The following is a 17,123-nucleotide window of genomic DNA, read 5'->3' as shown; positions in this document are numbered from 1 at the left end:
AAGGGAACCCTTGTACACTATTATTGGGAATGCAAATTAGTAGAGTCGTTATGGAAAATAATACATTTCCTCAAAAAATTAAATATGATCCAGCAATCCTACTACTGGGGGTATGTTAAAAAGAAATTAAGTCAGAGACATCTTCATTCCCTGGGTTATTGAAGCACTATTCTCATGAACTCAGAAATGGAAGCAACTTAAATATCTATGAAGTGATGGATGGATAAAGAAAATGTGGTATATATACACAGTGGAGTACTTACATAGCCATAAAAACGAATTCCTGTCACTTGCGACAAGATGGATGGAATTGAAGATCATTATGTTAAGTGAAATAAGCCAGGCACAGAAAGACAGGTACGAGAGTAGAATGGTAGTTTGCAGAGGCCAGAGAGAGTATTGGGAACTAAGTTAGAGTTAGGTAGGAGTAAGAAGTTCTGGCGTGCAATAGCACAGTAGAGTGAGTATAAATAAGATAATGTACTGTATATTTTTAAAAGCTACAGGAAAAGACTTCCAATATTTTCACTATAAATAAATGATGTTCAAGGAGACAGATACATTTTACTTTATTTGAACATTATACAATGTATACTTGTGTTGAAACATTGTAAAACCCCAGAAATATGTAGTTTTTATGTATCAGTTAGAATTAATTCAAATTTTAAAAGAATGACATACTCATCAATACCAATTTCCTGATACTAAGCCTTTAAATGTGAATTTAAAAAAAACCCAGAGTCTTATATTCTGTTTCTTATTCCCAGGTTTGACATAGGAGAAAAACTAAACTTGACCGTGTGTTTAAGATTGGAGGAAGTTATCTGTGTTATTAAAATGATTTATGAGCTGGTTGTCAGTTACCCACTTAGCCTGCCTGATGTGGGCCTTATCTCCTAAGCTAAGACTTGGTCATCTCCTGGAACATTAATCTCAAGAAGAGTTTGCTTTGTGGCAGATGTCTGTGGCTCTCTCTCTGCAGTTCCAAAACATTTTGATGGTTGTTTCCACTTTTTTCCCTATTAAAAATACACTCAGCTGAGCGTGATGGCACATGCCTGTAATCCCAGCAGCTAGGGAGGCTGAGGCAGGAGGATCGCGAGTTCAAAGCCAGCCTCAGCAAAAGCTAGGCACTAAACAACTCAGTGAGACCCTGTCTTCAAAATAGGGGTTAGGTATGTGGCTCAGTAGTCCAATGCCCCTGAGATCAATCCCTAGTACCCACCCCCACAAAAATAAGTGCAATGTAAATTCTTTGATCTAATTTCCAAAGTTAGTTCACGAGAGACATAATTACTGAAACAGGGTATAGCCATTCTGGAAGCTGTTCATACATGTTGCCAAACTTCCTTTTAGAAAGATTATTGTCAATGTACATATCTAACAGAAAGGATGCTGTTCTTTTAATGCTGAGATTAAATACTGTTCTTTTTTTCCCCCTAGAACTGGAATGCGGTGAGGATCTTCAAAGAGGCTGAGAAGTTCTTTGTATCTGTTGGCCTTCCTAATATGACTCAAGGATTCTGGGAAAACTCCATGTTAACTGAGCCAACAGATGGCCGGAAAGTGGTCTGCCACCCTACAGCTTGGGATCTACAGAAGGGTGACTTCAGGTAGTTGGATTAATACTTATAGCCCAGATACTAAATGGAAAATGATGAAGGCAGAGATTCCTTCTTTGCTTTTCTGAGCACAGAAAATACTTTTAAATAACTCTTTGAACTAAGATCGGGAGTCCACGAGAGCACATCTGGGTTTTGAAGATTACCAGCAGGTGCTAACTTGAACTTTAGATGATCTGCCTCATGGTCATGAGGATGGTGGTGCCCCCATTAGAGAAGTTTTGTGCTGAGATTTATGGAGAGGAGATGTCAATCAGATATTGATCTTTCCCTCTGTGTTTTGCTTTCGAAATAGGATGAGTGAATAACAAGCTAGGATAAAAAGGAGAAAGTGCTATGTGCCCTTAGAGGGACAGAGGGAATGCTTTATGGGGAACTGGGAGAGAACTTGCCACACCTGGAATAGGACAGAAGATCAAAGAGGGCTTTGTGGGCAGCATTGGAATTGGGTCTGGAAAGCAAGAAGGCTTTGGACAATTGGGAGGAGATCAGCAGGATTAGATGCAGAGAGGCAGGACCCGGAGTGTATACCAGGGTCAACAAGTTAGGCAAGAATAACAAATATGTGAAGGGGAGTCTCTGTGATGTGGCAGGATGAGCACAGGCTTTGGAATCCTAGGTGTGTCACTTAATGACTAGGTAACCTTGGACAAGGAATTTAACCTTCTTAGGTTTCAATCTCTTTATCTATGAAGCAGATTAGTAATCCAAGTTTGCTGGTTGTGAGTGTCTTAGGCTGGGTTTACCAGCTTGCAATGAAGATTCTTATACAAGTGTACCCAGGCAAAGGGGAGCAAGGGAAACAGGCTGGAACAGGCGAAGGAAGGAAGAAAGAATAAGATCTGTGGTGGAGACTTGGCCTCAGCCTGATCCTATGAACCTCTTCAGAGCCTAATTTGAACTAACATTGGTCATGCCTGAAGACAAGGAAGCTGGCCACTTGTACCCTCTATTAGTCAGTCTTTGGCTGTAGTCTGCCCCAAGTGTGGAAAGACATAACCTCCTGGTTGAGGCACCTCTCATTTAGCCAAACCAGTGAAGAAGAAAGCCATTTTGGGCCCTTATTAACACTGACTCAGACAGCTGGGGGAAGGTAATCTATCTAGTAGAGCAGACCTGGGAAGGGCCCAGGCCTACCAGTGCTCAGTGGAGTAGGAACTGGCAGTCCTTTCCTGAAGAGGGCCAGATAGTAAAGAGTGTGGGCTTTGAAAGTCTGTATTGCAACTACTCAACTCTGCCTTTGTGGCATGAAAGCAGCCACAGGCTATCCATAAACAAATGGTCATGACTGAGTTCCAGTTAAATTTGGTTTATAAAAACAGGCAGCAGGCTATGGAATACCAACCCCAATACTAGAGGGAGGCTTAAAAGTGAGAAAATACATGTAAGTTTCCTAGCACAGAATCTTACCTACAATAGACAATAAATATATAAGAGCTATTATAATTGTTAAAACAAGTCAAAACAGCAGATTGGAATAATATTGGGTGTATAAAGGAGGCCGAGTTAATTCTTGAGTATTGAAGAGTCCTTAAAGGGTATTTATGGGGGTAGTGTGAAATGATCAGAGTAGTTGGAAAATTAATTTAGAAATCTACTGAAATATGACCCCTACACCCACCTGAATGAAAATGCTTTTGTCAAGTTGAAAAGAACCACAACCTAATTGCCAAATGCAGTCCTTATTTCATGGGGTCACAGCACCATTACAGTACTTACCAGTTGTCTTTTATTTTTTATTGTTTTAGTTTTGTTTGTTCCTGTTACCATAGAATAACCTAGCCTGATGGTTCTCAAAGTATGTTCCCTGGACTAGCAGTATCTGCTTCACTTGGGAATGTGCTAGAAATGCAAATTCTCAGGTTGTATCCTGGGATTACTGAAGAAACTCCAGGGTGGGGCTTAGTACTTTGAGTTTAAACAAATCTTCAAGGGATTCTCAAACACACTCAAGTTGAGAACCAGTGCCTTGCAGGTACGGACTGATAACAGCCATCTCAAGAGTAGGAGGAATGAGAAGTCATGGAGAAAATCATTATAGTAAACTTAAAAAATCTGAGTAAGACATTAATTAGTGAGTCCGATGTCATTTTGAAGGGAGGGCACCTGGGATTGAACTCAGGGGCTCTTAACCACAGAAGCACATCCTCAGCCCTTTTAAAATATTTTATTTGGAGACAGGGTTTGCTAAGTTGCTTAGTTCCTCACTAAGTTGCTGACGCTGGCTTTTGAACTATGATCCTCCTGCCTCAGCTTCCAGAACCCCTGGGATTACAGGCATGCAACACCACACCCAGCCAATGGCATTTTTTTAATTGACCTCTGCACTGTCATCCTATTCCAGACTCCTTTGGCCTCTCTAATTACACTTTCTCCATCTTCCCTGAGGCTTCTCCCAAGGCTTTGGCTCTTCTTTCCATTCCATTCTTGCTGTATGAGCCATCAATCATATCCTCTCCATGAGTTACATATTAATGATCCTCAAGTCTCAATTTCCAACCCTTTCTACTGCTTCTCTATCTATACTGGCTATAGTGAAAGGCTTGTAATATCCTGAATATCATATTTTTTTTCTCAAGCCCTTATCACTGAACACATCCAGGAATATCAGTCTCCCTGCCATCTACTTGGCAAGCTCCTGCACATTGATTGAGGTAAACATTGCTCATCGTATTCTTAGTTATGCCCTCCTTGGTGCTTCTAGTAGACTGTGCTATATTCATTCACTGTTATGCCCAAGGTCATGTCTATTGCTAACTTATAGAGTATTTTCCTCAGAGTTTTGACAGCGAAGGGCTCTGGATGTCTCTGTTCCTATCAGTATGTGAGTGGGAGAACAGGAGTTAGCCCCACCCATCACTTTATATTGAGCAACTAGTATATAAGGACATAAGAGATAGATACACAAAATTCAATGGTGAATAAATCTTGTACAGAATTCATGCTACCAAAACTTCATACAACTCTACTATAATGATTAAATGAAATTCAGTGACATTCATTTTACTCTTGCCTATTTTTATACAGAATCAAGATGTGCACAAAAGTGACAATGGACAACTTCCTGACAGCTCATCATGAGATGGGACACATCCAGTATAACATGGCATATGCCATGCAACCTTACCTGCTAAGAAATGGAGCTAATGAAGGGTTCCATGAAGCTGTTGGGGAAATCATGTCACTGTCTGCAACTACACCTAAGCATCTGAAATCCATTGGTCTTTTGCCATCTGATTTTCGTGAAGACAATGGTATGTTTTTTTTTTTCATTGTTTGTTTTGGGGGCTCATTAGTGTGATGTGCACAAAAGTATTAACATGTCTAGGAAATATTTGCTTTTGCCACATAAAGTGTATTTGTGGGTAATTGGGAATCGCTACTGGTAAAAAAAATTTTTTTTTGAAGTATATATCAGAACATGCCAATATGTGGTTTTGTATTTTTGGACAAGGAATAAGAGAGGTAACTGATTGAATGATCTTATAACCCTAAAAATATCTACTAGAAACTCAGTGAGTTTTTTAAAATTTTTTTAGTTGTTGATTGACCTTTATTATTTGTTTATATGTGGTGCTGAGAATCAAACCCAGTTCCTCACACATGCTAGGCAAACACTCTACCAACTGAGCCACAACCCCAGTCCCTCAGTGAGTTTTTTTAAAGATGCTGAAAGAGTCTCACAGAATTAAGAAATAGCTTGTCCCAGGCCATCCAGCTAATTAGTATCAGGCTTCTGAATATATACTGTGATTCTAGGTAGAAACTTCTCACAATGTTAGCACTGGAATAGATTCTAAAAACTATTTTACAGAGGAGGAAAACTGAAGAAATGAAAGGGAAAATGCCTCAAGGTCAAAAAGCAATGCAGTGGACTGGGATTGTGGCTCAGTGGTAGAGTGCTTGCCTCGCATGTGTGAGGTACTGGGTTCAACTCTCAGCACCACATACAAATAAATAACTAAAATAAATAAATGGATAAAGGTATTGTGTCCATCTATAACTAAAAAACTATTTTTTAAAAGCAATGTAGTGGCAGATCCAGAACTAGACCCCTAATATGAAGCCTTTCCCATAATAGTATGCAAAGTATAGCTTGAAATTTGGGAGTTCTTAAAGGATAGGGGATGGAATCAAAATTTGAAGGGCCTGAAACATTTTGTTCATCCAGTGGAAGCATACTTTTTCCTGCAACATCTGATGCTTAAAGAGTCAGACCCAGGTTATCTGTCAACATGTTTGCCTGAGGCAGCCCACTTGACCTGAGGCTGCCAGTTTCTCTTTGAATGTCTTGGACATGACTGAACACAACACATACTCAGGAGATCCAGATGACGCCATGGCTTTTGATTCTTCCTTGTAAAAAAAAGACAATAAGAGCCTATTACCTACTCCTCTTCCGTGTATTTTCCTCCATGAATTTTAACAGTTTATGACACAACAATTAGCTCTGCTGGCTAGAATATTTGGTCAATGAGGTCAAGGTCATGAGCTCCATCCTTGTGTGGGCAATTCACTTCGCCTTGATCTCTGCCTCCAGGTCCTTGGTGATCTCATGAGGACCTGGGAGTAGGCCAGTATAAAATTGTCATCATGAAAAACCCAGTGGAGTATTATGTAGAACAGTTGTGTCAGCATCCAATAAAGAAAGCAACAAAGGAAAGAAAGTTCATGGCAACTATGCCTGATTCCCAATTTTAAAATATCATTCGCTTAAGTCAATGAACACACAAATATGTGTTTTATCATTTAATATTCCTTGAAGGTAGGCAAAAATGATGGTATCACTATGTTTCTTAAGATAATATCAGACATGGTTAAATTACTGGTTTAAAAAACTCTTGCTCCTTTTCTTAGCTCTGACCTTGATTTATGAATGATACTAAATAAATTCATTCATCCCTTCTCTCCTTGTAAAAGCATTTTAAATTCTTGGTAAGGAAGAATCAGAATATTTAGATTACATTGCATTTTTTGTATATCCAGTGGATGGTGCCTTCTAGGAAGGCTCTATTTATTTATTTATGTATATTTTTATTACATTTATTTTAATATAAAAATTATACATATTAATGGGGTAACCTATGATGTTCCAATACACATAGGCATCGTTTAATGTTTAAATTAGAGTAAACATATCTATGTTCTCAAATAGTTTTCATTTCTTTATAATGGAAACTTTCAAAAATCCTTTCTTCTAGCCTTTTTTGGTTTTTTTTTTTTTTCAGTGCTGGGGCCTCATGCATGCCAGGCAAGTGCTCTACCACAGAGCTAACCCCAGCATCTTGTAGCTTTTGAATTGTACAGTACATTGTTATCTATAGTCAATCTATTGTGCAACATCATGCTATTCCCCCCATTCCTGATTTACTAGCTTTTCACCACATGTTTAGTGTTTGCTTATTTACCACGGACTCAAAGAGGGCATTATGTAGCAGACACTGGACAAGGAATACAGTGTAGAATGAGACATTAACAGTCACTGTCTTCATGGAGCTTTCAAGAACAAATAGTATGCCTGAGAAGGTAGATGAAATAGCCCTAATTATCTATGATAAGGAGTATTTAAGGGAGGTGACTGAAACTAATAAAAAAATAAGGATTAGGATTAACATGTGGATTTTTTTGGGTGGAAGGGTACTGGGGATTGAACTGAGGGGTACTCGACCACTAAGCCACATCCCCAGCCCTATTTTGTATTTTATTTAGAGACAGGGTCTCACTGAGTTGCTTAGCGCCTCACTGTTGCTAAGACTGGCTTTGAACTCGCAATCCTCCTGCCTTAGCCTTCCAAGCTGCTGGGATTACAGGCATGCGCCACTGCACCCAGCTAACATGTGGATTTTTATGTACCTGTTCTGTTCCAGGGCTTCACCCTGCTACAAATCCCTTAGCTGAGAAAATGAATATATACATATATTATTATGTCCACCATTAATATTCTTCATGTAATCATCCTTCTAGTAAATCTGTTTTGAAGCCTAGTATTTTGAGATTAGGAGAGTTTGTTTGTTTGTTTGTTTTTAACACAAAACAGCCACTGTCATCTTCATCTCACTATTTGCCCTTTTCCATTTACTTTCAGAAACAGAAATAAACTTCCTTCTCAAACAAGCACTAACGATTGTTGGAGCTCTACCTTTTACTTACATGCTGGAGAAGTGGAGGTGGATGGTCTTTAAGGGTGAAATTCCCAAAGATCAGTGGATGAAAAAGTGGTGGGAGATGAAGTAAGTTAATGAGTACACCGTCAGTAAAATGTTATCTCATGAGTTTGTTGTTTATTTTAAAGCGTTTGACTGGCTTGTACATACACACACACACACACACACACACTCACACACACACATACACACACAACTGGTATCTGTATTTCATTGTCTTTGGGGCTTCCTTAAGCCATCACAACCCACAAAGGGCAAGAGGGGCTAAGGAACTAATGCCATCCCCAACAGCCCTCAACCAATACCTTATGGGAGTTGATGGATAAATACCCCAACTGCCCTGCCCTCAGGTGGGACTAGCCTTTGTGCTGAGTACTCTATAATGAATCCTAGGATTCTTCAGAGGGAATAAGTTACAATTACTTACAGTCATAACTTACTCAGTAACATCTTTTTTGGGTTGCTTTCATTTCCCTGTCTCACTTCCTCCCTCCTTTGCTGATGTTTCCAGGGATCACCTCCCAGGACCTTATCTAAAGAGTCTGTTTCTGAGAAAATCCAATCTAAAAGAACTAGGATCAGGGTTCTCAGACAATGTTTCATAGTCAAAACCACTAGAATTTGAAAAGGTGAATCTTGAAAGCTGGTGATTGGAGTTAAATATGTGAAAAAGAGAAAACTGTATTCAGGTTAGAGGAATGCCATCATACTACGCATGCGTGTATGTATTCTCTCTCTCTCTCTCTCTCTCTCTCTCTCTCTCTCTCTCTCACACACACACACACACACACACACGTTAACTGCCTCCTTTTAAAATTTTTCAGTCTCCATTTGGGTGCCATCTCCTCAGATAAAATCTCCTTGGCTCTGCCCCATATCTTGGGTCAGGTGACACTACTTCATGGTGTATATTCTTAAATATACAAAAAAAATTTTGGATCACATTTTAAATTGTGATACCATTTAGGAAATGATCAATCTATTCACTTTTATGTATTCTGTGTCCATTCTTTTATTTTTATTTTATTTATTTATTTTTGGTATCGGAGATTGAACCTAGGGGTGCTCAACCACTAAGCCACACCCCCAGCCCATTTTTATATTTTTATTTAGAGACAGGGTCTTGCTGAGTTGCTTAGTGCCTCACTAAGTTACTGAGGCTGACCCTGAACTCACAATCCTCCTGCCTCAGCCTCCCAAGCTGATGGGATTTCAGGCATGGGCCACCACACCCATCTCATTCTTTTAAATAAAAATGGTGACTTCACATTTTGGGCAAAGCACTGGATGGAGATCTACTGCTAATCATTTCAAATGTGGTCCTTGATCCCCTGCTCCAAACTTTTGGTCTAAGGTACAAACGTGCAAGATAAAACCACTGTGTGATTGTGTGAAGGAAAGGTACAGGGATCCATGAGTATTTAAGAGGAGATCTAAAGCCCTTGGGGGGCCAGATGAAGAGAGACATCCATGTTGAGTCGTGAGAAAGGTGTGGGAGTTAGCCGGGTGTGTGTGGAGAGAATTTCAAGCTTGAGAAAACCTGGTACTGTATCCCAGATACCCTGCACTGTGTCAGGCACATGCAGCTATGAAACAATTATGAGAGAAACAGACAGAGAAATCTTTTTACCGTTGCATAGTAGTCAGAGCCCTGTCAATTACTTCTTGTTTTTCCTTTTTGAAGTGAAAATCTTATATGTGACATTCAGTCCCCCATGCACAAGTTTAAATTAGTACCATTCTTCCTTTAAGCTTTTCTATGTTAACATAAATCTTCCTTGGGAAGAAGGAGGCTGCACCTATATAACTGTGTTTCTAGTGTTTGAATATGACTGAAGCTGGCCATAAGGACCCCACAGTCATAAAGGACAAATGTATCCCTTTTGAAACAATGCCAAATATATAGTTTATCTATCTTTTTTTTCTAATTGGACTGATTTTTTGATCCCTTAGTTATTTGTTATTTTTTTAGTACTGAGGATTTAACCCACGGGTGCTTTACCACTGAGCTACATCCCTAGTCTTTTTTATTCTTATTTTGAGACAGGGTTTCTCTAAGTTGCTTAGAGCCTCACTAAATTGCTGAGGCTGGCCTCGAACTTGTGATTCTCCCGCCTCAGCCTCCTGAGCTGCTGGGTTTACGGGCATCCACCACTGTGCCTGGCAATGCCTCAGTTTATTTTAAAGGTACATGGAATCCAACCTTTAAAGTAATTTAGTGATTCCTTTAGTCATTCAACAAATAGGAATGAAGTTTTCCCTTAGTTTTAGGCACCATGTTTGGCACTAGAACTGTAAAGATGACCAAGGCACAGCCCCCATCCTCAAGGTGTCCAACTCTCCAGGACAAGGAGTTTTATGTTAATAACTATGACACAGAGAGAGAGAAATGGCAAGGAGACACAGCTAGAGAAGACTAAGGGAGATTGAAGGATCAATTGTGCTAGAAGGTGGGTGATATCAGGGCTGCTTACAGAAGAAGGTCCAGTAGAATTACACTTAAGGAAAAAAAACCTAAGATTTCAATTTTATAAAATGAAGATCTTCCAAAGGCACATAAACTATGGTGCCTGAGAGGAACTTCTAGGGCTTTCACTATATGTTTTTGGACACGCAAAGCACTTTATGAATTTTCTTAAATTAGTGTTTTGAAGATACAGCTATTTTCCAATGGTATATTTTGGTTATATTAAAGCAATGAGAGATAACAACTCAAGGAACTTTACTTTTTCTGATATATTATTCTGTTTTCATTTCACCTGACAACCAATTTCGATGATCAATGTTATTGTCTACTGAAACTGCCGAAGTTGTACCCAACTCTACCTTCTCATGTTGGTTGATCTACAACTAATGTATCTTTTCCTTTTCTTCCCAAAGGCGAGAGATAGTTGGGGTGATGGAGCCTGTGCCTCATGACGAAACATACTGTGACCCCGCAGCTCTATACCATGTTTCTAATGATTTCTCATTCATCCGGTAAATGACAATTTTCTTCTGTCTAACTTCGAGAATTTGTGGACAGCCATGCTATGACAGATACATAGGGCTCAATGAAGTGATAATTATGATTTTTCCTTCTCCACCTCTCACCCTTAAACTCAATATACATGATCAATTTCAATGCAGTTGAATCCAACATGATTTGTTGGCTTAAATAAAACTTGTGGGAGATCATTTTCCCGTCATCAAGGAATCAACAATACTATTGGGAAAAACGAAAAGTATTTTTGTTTGTCTTCTTTTTACTGGCTGAGTTCACCATGTATTGAAAGAGCATTTTAAACTGGAAGTCTAAATCATATGTTCTTCACCTATTATCCCTAGATCTTAGATTGGCTGGGCCTCAGTTTTTGTATTTGTAGATTGGCATCATTTATATGAAAGGACTACAAATTTGTAAAACAGTACCAAGGTGAGCAAACAATTAACAGAATAATGATATCACCTTGTTTTTTGTGAATATTTTTATTAGTGCATTATAGTTAAACCTAATAGTGGGGCTTGTTTTGATATAATCATTACTGTCTTATTTATCAACTAATACATAAAATGCAGATAGATTATGATGAATCTATAGAATTCATGTTTAGGTTTCCTAGAGAAAGAGGTTTGACTACTATCTCTTTAGTTATTGGGCCCCAGAATTTACATATATGCCCCAATCTATGACTCTACCATAGTAACTAAACATGGGACAGACTTTTCTGTTTGTTTCTTTATCTCTTGCACAGATATTACACAAGGACCATTTATCAATTCCAGTTTCAAGAAGCCCTTTGTCAAGCAGCTAAACATGAAGGCCCCCTCCACAAATGTGACATCTCAAATTCCACCGAAGCTGGGCAGAAGCTGCTGTAAGAAATGTCTCAAAATTTTGAACCTCTCTGGGCTGGGGTGGTGGCTCAGTGGTAGAACACTTGCCGAGCATATGTGAGACACTAGGTTCGATCCTCAGTACCACATAAAAATAAATAAATGTCTATCAACATCTAAAAAAATTTCCAAAAAAAAGCTTTAAAAAACAAACAAACAAACATGTTGACCATCTCTTATCTCCTAGTGTCCAATATTGCTCATTTCTGTGCCTGTTTTGAATTTGATTTCTTTGTTCTAAAAAAGAAATTTGGAACCTCAAAATTTCCTCATTCACAAAGTAAATGTTTAATTTGTGATCAGACACAGGAACCTAGCCCATGAAATGGCTGGATGGGTCACCTCCTCTCACCATGTCAGAACTATAGAGCTCTATTTGTAGTAATTGGAAGGAAAGAGAGATTGAAGGATGAATCCATCCATTAATATGCATCATTTTCTTATCTGCTGGGAGAAAATTTAGCTAAGTCAAAGAAAAGAAATTGTAGATCATAGATGTACATATGTGTACATATGGAATCCCTCAAGAGGTCCTGAACCCCCTCTTTTTTCATGTAGCAATATGCTGCGTCTTGGAAAGTCAAAACCCTGGACCTTAGCACTGGAAAATGTGGTAGGAGCAAGGAACATGGACGTAAGACCACTGCTCAACTACTTTGAACCATTGTTTGGCTGGCTGAAAGACCAGAACAGGAATTCTTTTGTTGGGTGGAACACCAACTGGAGCCCTTGTGAGTACACCGAGTTGACTTGTTTTGCATTGCTCCCTGTCTGCCACCCTAGTCTCCTTTGGCCCCAGCCTTATGAGGGTGGTGACACAGCTGAATGCATGTTCCCTCTGTGTAGAACCTGCTTCTAACTGTGCTTCAAACTCTTTCAACTGTTTTATTAGTCTCATGTTTAAAACAAGAGTGTAACAATCTCCAAACCACTGCACTTGAATCTTCTCTTCAAAGACAAAAACTTTTAACACTGTCACCTCCTCTTTCTGGCAGTTACTTTCATATATCTAAATTATATTATTATTTTCTTTTTTATTAATTAATGTATTCTAATTAGGTATATATTGTTATTTTCTAATCAGTTTTAGACATCCACTTCTGCCTCCTTTTCCACTCTCATTTTCCCAGTGAAGCTTTATCATGATTTTTAGTAAAGCAGTTATCAGTGCTTTCATAAGGTTGCCTACAGAGCCAAGTTATATATCATTTGGTATCCTTTCTCATGTGACTTGTTTGCTCTGGAATTTGTACTTGTCTCGATTTTTTTTTCAGTATATCTAATTTACCACCTGCATCGTGTGTGTTTTCTCCGAGTTATTCCAACATATATATTCTTTTCAGCCTCAGTTTCTCCCCCTGGACACTTTCCTCCTGGAGTCTTGAATCCTCCTATCTCACTCAGACCCCAGTTTTCCGCATGCGTCATCTTTTTGTTGTTCTCCTGGGGAGAACCCTCTGTTTCCTGAATCCCATGCCTTCTTTCTTGGATTATCTCTTGTTTTGTTGGTGCACAGGCTCCAGGTGACTGTCTGAGCAAAGGCTCACAGGGGTAAGAGGATCAACTGTTCCCCCAGTAGCTTAACCACACCCTGAGTCCATCGTCCTGGTTTTTAGCCCAGTATCCCCTTCCCACCCTCTGCTGTACCTGAACCAAAGCTTCCCTGGGATTCTCTGGCTCTTTTGGGTCTGGACTCCCTCTGTGTACCCCTCAGGCCATGGCTTCCTGTCCTCTGAGAAAACAGTTACCTGTCTCCCATCGTTTCTCATTTTCCAAAAGTGTGTTTATACCTTGTAAAAAATTCCTTTGTGGGACCTTGGGAGGGAAAGGAAGTAAACACATGTGGTCAATCTGTAACCAGGAGTCTGCAATTTCTTTTTAATTAGATACTGACCAAAGCATCAAAGTGAGGATAAGCCTAAAATCAGCTCTTGGAGAAGAAGCAGTGAGTATTCCAGACAGTGTATCCATTATTTTCCAGCACACTTTTTTTCCCCTTAAATAGTACATAATCAGCCCAATCTAGTATGGTCTAAACAAAGAAATGCTGGCCAGGCCCAATGGCACATGCCTGTAATCCCAGCAGCTCTGGAGGCTGAGACAGGAGGATTGCGAGTTAAAGCCAGCCTAAGCAATGGCGAAGTGTTTAGCAACTCAGTAGACCCTGTCTCTACTAAAATACAAAATAGGGCTGGGGATGGGGCTCAGTGGTCGAGTGCCCCTGGGTTCAATCCCCAGCACCCAAAAAGAAAAAAAAAATGCTGTAAGCCCCAGCTTCTGGCCTCCAGCTTTTTTACTTTCCCTACAACCAATTCCTTATTGGCTGTGCCTACTTGTTACTTATTATCTTGAGGTTGTTCTGAAGTGCAACGTGAAAATATATGTACCAATCCTTAAACATCAAATATCCATCCTTCCCATTAACTTCTCACCATTATTTGTATTTGAGGATGAGGACATGGTTATATTTCAAGAGGATGTCTCCTTTTAGAAGCAGTATCTTTAGGGGGTTTTGTTTGTTTTGGATCAATTGGTCCATCTACAGCCTCTCTTTTTATTCAGAGTGGTCTATGGACCAACAGCATTCAAATCTGAAAGCTTGTTAAAAATACAGACTCTCAGGCCCCAGCCCCAGACCTACTTAACCAGAATCTGCATTTTAACATGCCCTCAAGATGATTTGTATACACAGTAAAGTCTGGGGAGCTCTGATTTCGAACACTGCTTCTCAAGCTCGGCCACACATTGGAGCCACATGGGAAGTTTTCAAAATGATATATGGGCTCCATCCCCAGAAATTCTGCTTCAATTGCCCCAGGTGTGGTATCAAGAATTGGGCATTAAGGAATCCCACTATTATGTATAATTGTAATGCACCAATTAAAAAAAAAAAAAAAAAGAAACCTGCCAAGCCATGTGAAAAAACAAAACAACTCATACCAAACCAAAAGAGAGTTGGGCATTAAGAATTTTAAAAGCTCTCAGTGGGATTCTAAGTTCAGCAAAGCTCACTCTTATCACGTGCATTAGTTGAGTCAGCTGTTGCCTTCTGAACACCTGTCTTAAGTGAGCCAGCCTAAGGAAGTACAGCAGCAGCTTTGATTGGGAAAGAGAGGACAGGAAATCTCAAGGCAGATGGGGATCAAAGGCCTGGGTGGCAACCTGAAGGCTTTGCAGGTTTAGAAACCAACCTGGGGTTACTAGATAAAAAGTCCAAGGTACTACAGAAAATTGTCATCTCATCGTATAGATCCAAAGATGAAAAGTTAAATATTTTCCAAGACTCAAAAATGCTTTTTGTATAATTTTCATAGATAAGTTAGACATCAAAATATAAATAAAAGGAGTGAAAAATGAATATGAAGAAAGTAATAACAAAAATAGAAGTTTTCTTCCCAAACTCTGAGTTCATGTTCCTATTTTTTAATAATCATTGAGTGTGATTTTTTTTTCATCTTTGCCATACTTTATTAGCTTTCCCTTGGCCTAATAAGTTTTAATTACTCATGACAGATCAGAACTCTTTTCAATTGCCAGGCAGGGTGGCGCACACCTCTAATCCCAGCAGCTTGGGAGGCTGAGGCAGGAGGATCACAAGTTCAAAGCCAGCCTCAGTAATTTAGTGAGGCCCTAAGCAACTTAGCGAAACCCTGTCTCTAAATGAAATATAAAAAAGGGTTGGGGATCTGGCTCAATGATTAAGCACCCCTGGGTTCAATCCCTAGTACCAAAATAAAATAAATAAATTTTCTAAAAAAGATTTTTTTTCTTGATATTTGTGCTCATATTTTCTATGCAGTGAGGGATTGGCTAATAGTCTTCGGAAGTTTTGATGGTATAATGTTCTGAGACCAATTCACTAAGCAACAGTTGGCTTTGATGAAGTCAGAACTATAATCTTAATGTGTGTACACATCAGGGCCAAAATATTTGCCCTGTTCAAGTAATTTTCGGGTGATTATCAACCAGATCTATGGCCTTATTTTTGAGAACTCAGACTTTTTTAAAAAAAATTAAATATGGAAATAATAACCAGAATATTATTTGTAACAATGTTAATACTATCATTATTACTATTAAAGAGACTCCCTTTTCCTCAAAGATGGATGAAAAACAAATTGAGGTGAATGTGATAATTTTTTATTTTTTATTTTTTGTGAAATCATGTTTTGTCTGAAAGGGAAAGGAGAAACAAATCTTGTGCTATTCACTGATCTCTACTGCCATCTACTGGAGGAAAGAGTACATTTTTTTTCCTCTTTAAGCAGGTTTTCAAAGACTATGCATTTGCCATCCATTTGTTCAGAATCAGAAAAAAAGAACAGATTACCTTGCTGTTTACAACACTTTATTTTTTTTCCTTGAGCCCCCAGTTTCTTTCTTTTTATTTTCTCTTTATACATATCGAGAACTTACTATAAAAATAGTGAGAACTGCTGGGCGCTGTGGCACACGCCTGTAATCCCAGCAGCTCAAGAGGCTGAGGCAGGAGGATCGAGAATTCTAAGCCAGCCTCAACAAATCAGCAAGGCCCTAAGCAACTTAGCGAAACCTTGCCTCAAATAAAATATAAAAAAGGGCTGGAGATGTTGCTCAGTGGTTAAGTGACCCTGGGTTCAATCCCCAGTACCCACCACCCCCCCAAAAAATATATATATATATAATCAGTTTATCTCCAAAATACAGACATTTTAAGTAAAACCCACAAATTTTGTTTGATCCCATTTAAAACTTATCCTCAGGATGCTCATTTCAGTTTAGATCAAACTAAATGAAAGGATCATGAGCCCAATTGTTCCTAAAGCATGGTTGCCTGGCCAGCAGCATTATCACCACCTGGAAGCTAATTAGAGATGTAAATTTGTGATCTCATTCCAGATTTCTGTATCAGAAACTTTAAGGTTGCTTTAACCATCCAGTTGCTGCTGCTGTGTACTCACATTGGAGGTCACTGGCTTAATGAACAGCAAGAGTCCTTGGAATATTAAAAATAATGCCTGAGGAATATTGAGCTTTAAATATGTCTTAGGATCCCTAATGAGCAGTGCCTGTCTTCTCATTTTGCAGTACCAATGGAATGACAATGAGATGTACTTGTTCCAGTCATCTGTGGCTTACGCCATGAGAATGTATTTTTCAAAAGTCAAAAACCAGACCATTCCTTTTGGGTGAGTTGATTTGCTGAGTTCTTAGGTTCTCCAACCAGCAATTCTCTTACTCTTGAGTCTTCAAGTGAAATTGAGAAAAACCTCCTGCTAACTTTTAAACTTCTTGGACATCCTGAAGTTTGGGTGACTCTATTTAGGGATAATTGTGGTTTATTTAACGTGTAGATAGCAAGAACATTGTTCTTATTAAGCTCTCTTGTCCAAATGCTCTTACCTACCCTTAGCACTGAAAAAAGAAAAAAAAAGAAATTTTCACTTTCATGGAGCTTATATTCTGGTTTGGGGTGGGGGGG

General features: G+C 39.1%; 1 protein-coding gene across 2 annotated transcripts in view; it reads left to right on the top strand.

The window, feature by feature from the left end:
• The window catches only part of Ace2 (angiotensin converting enzyme 2), a 47,329-nt gene that overhangs the window by 23,888 nt on the left and 6,318 nt on the right, over positions 1-17,123 (top strand). For both annotated transcript variants that reach the window (XM_048796344.1, XM_015488054.2), the window contains exons 9-16: positions 1,444-1,613; positions 4,650-4,876; positions 7,708-7,852; positions 10,667-10,765; positions 11,521-11,643; positions 12,221-12,393; positions 13,549-13,607; positions 16,730-16,830. In XM_048796344.1, the coding sequence (XP_048652301.1) occupies positions 1,444-1,613; positions 4,650-4,876; positions 7,708-7,852; positions 10,667-10,765; positions 11,521-11,643; positions 12,221-12,393; positions 13,549-13,607; positions 16,730-16,830 (1,097 nt within the window). The remainder of the gene's footprint in view (positions 1-1,443; positions 1,614-4,649; positions 4,877-7,707; positions 7,853-10,666; positions 10,766-11,520; positions 11,644-12,220; positions 12,394-13,548; positions 13,608-16,729; positions 16,831-17,123) is intronic.

Source organism: Marmota marmota, unplaced genomic scaffold (assembly GCF_001458135.2).
Source record: "Marmota marmota marmota unplaced genomic scaffold, marMar, whole genome shotgun sequence".
In the NCBI taxonomy this organism is placed as follows: Eukaryota; Metazoa; Chordata; class Mammalia; order Rodentia; family Sciuridae; genus Marmota; species Marmota marmota.
This window is presented reverse-complemented; position numbering and strand designations above follow the sequence as displayed.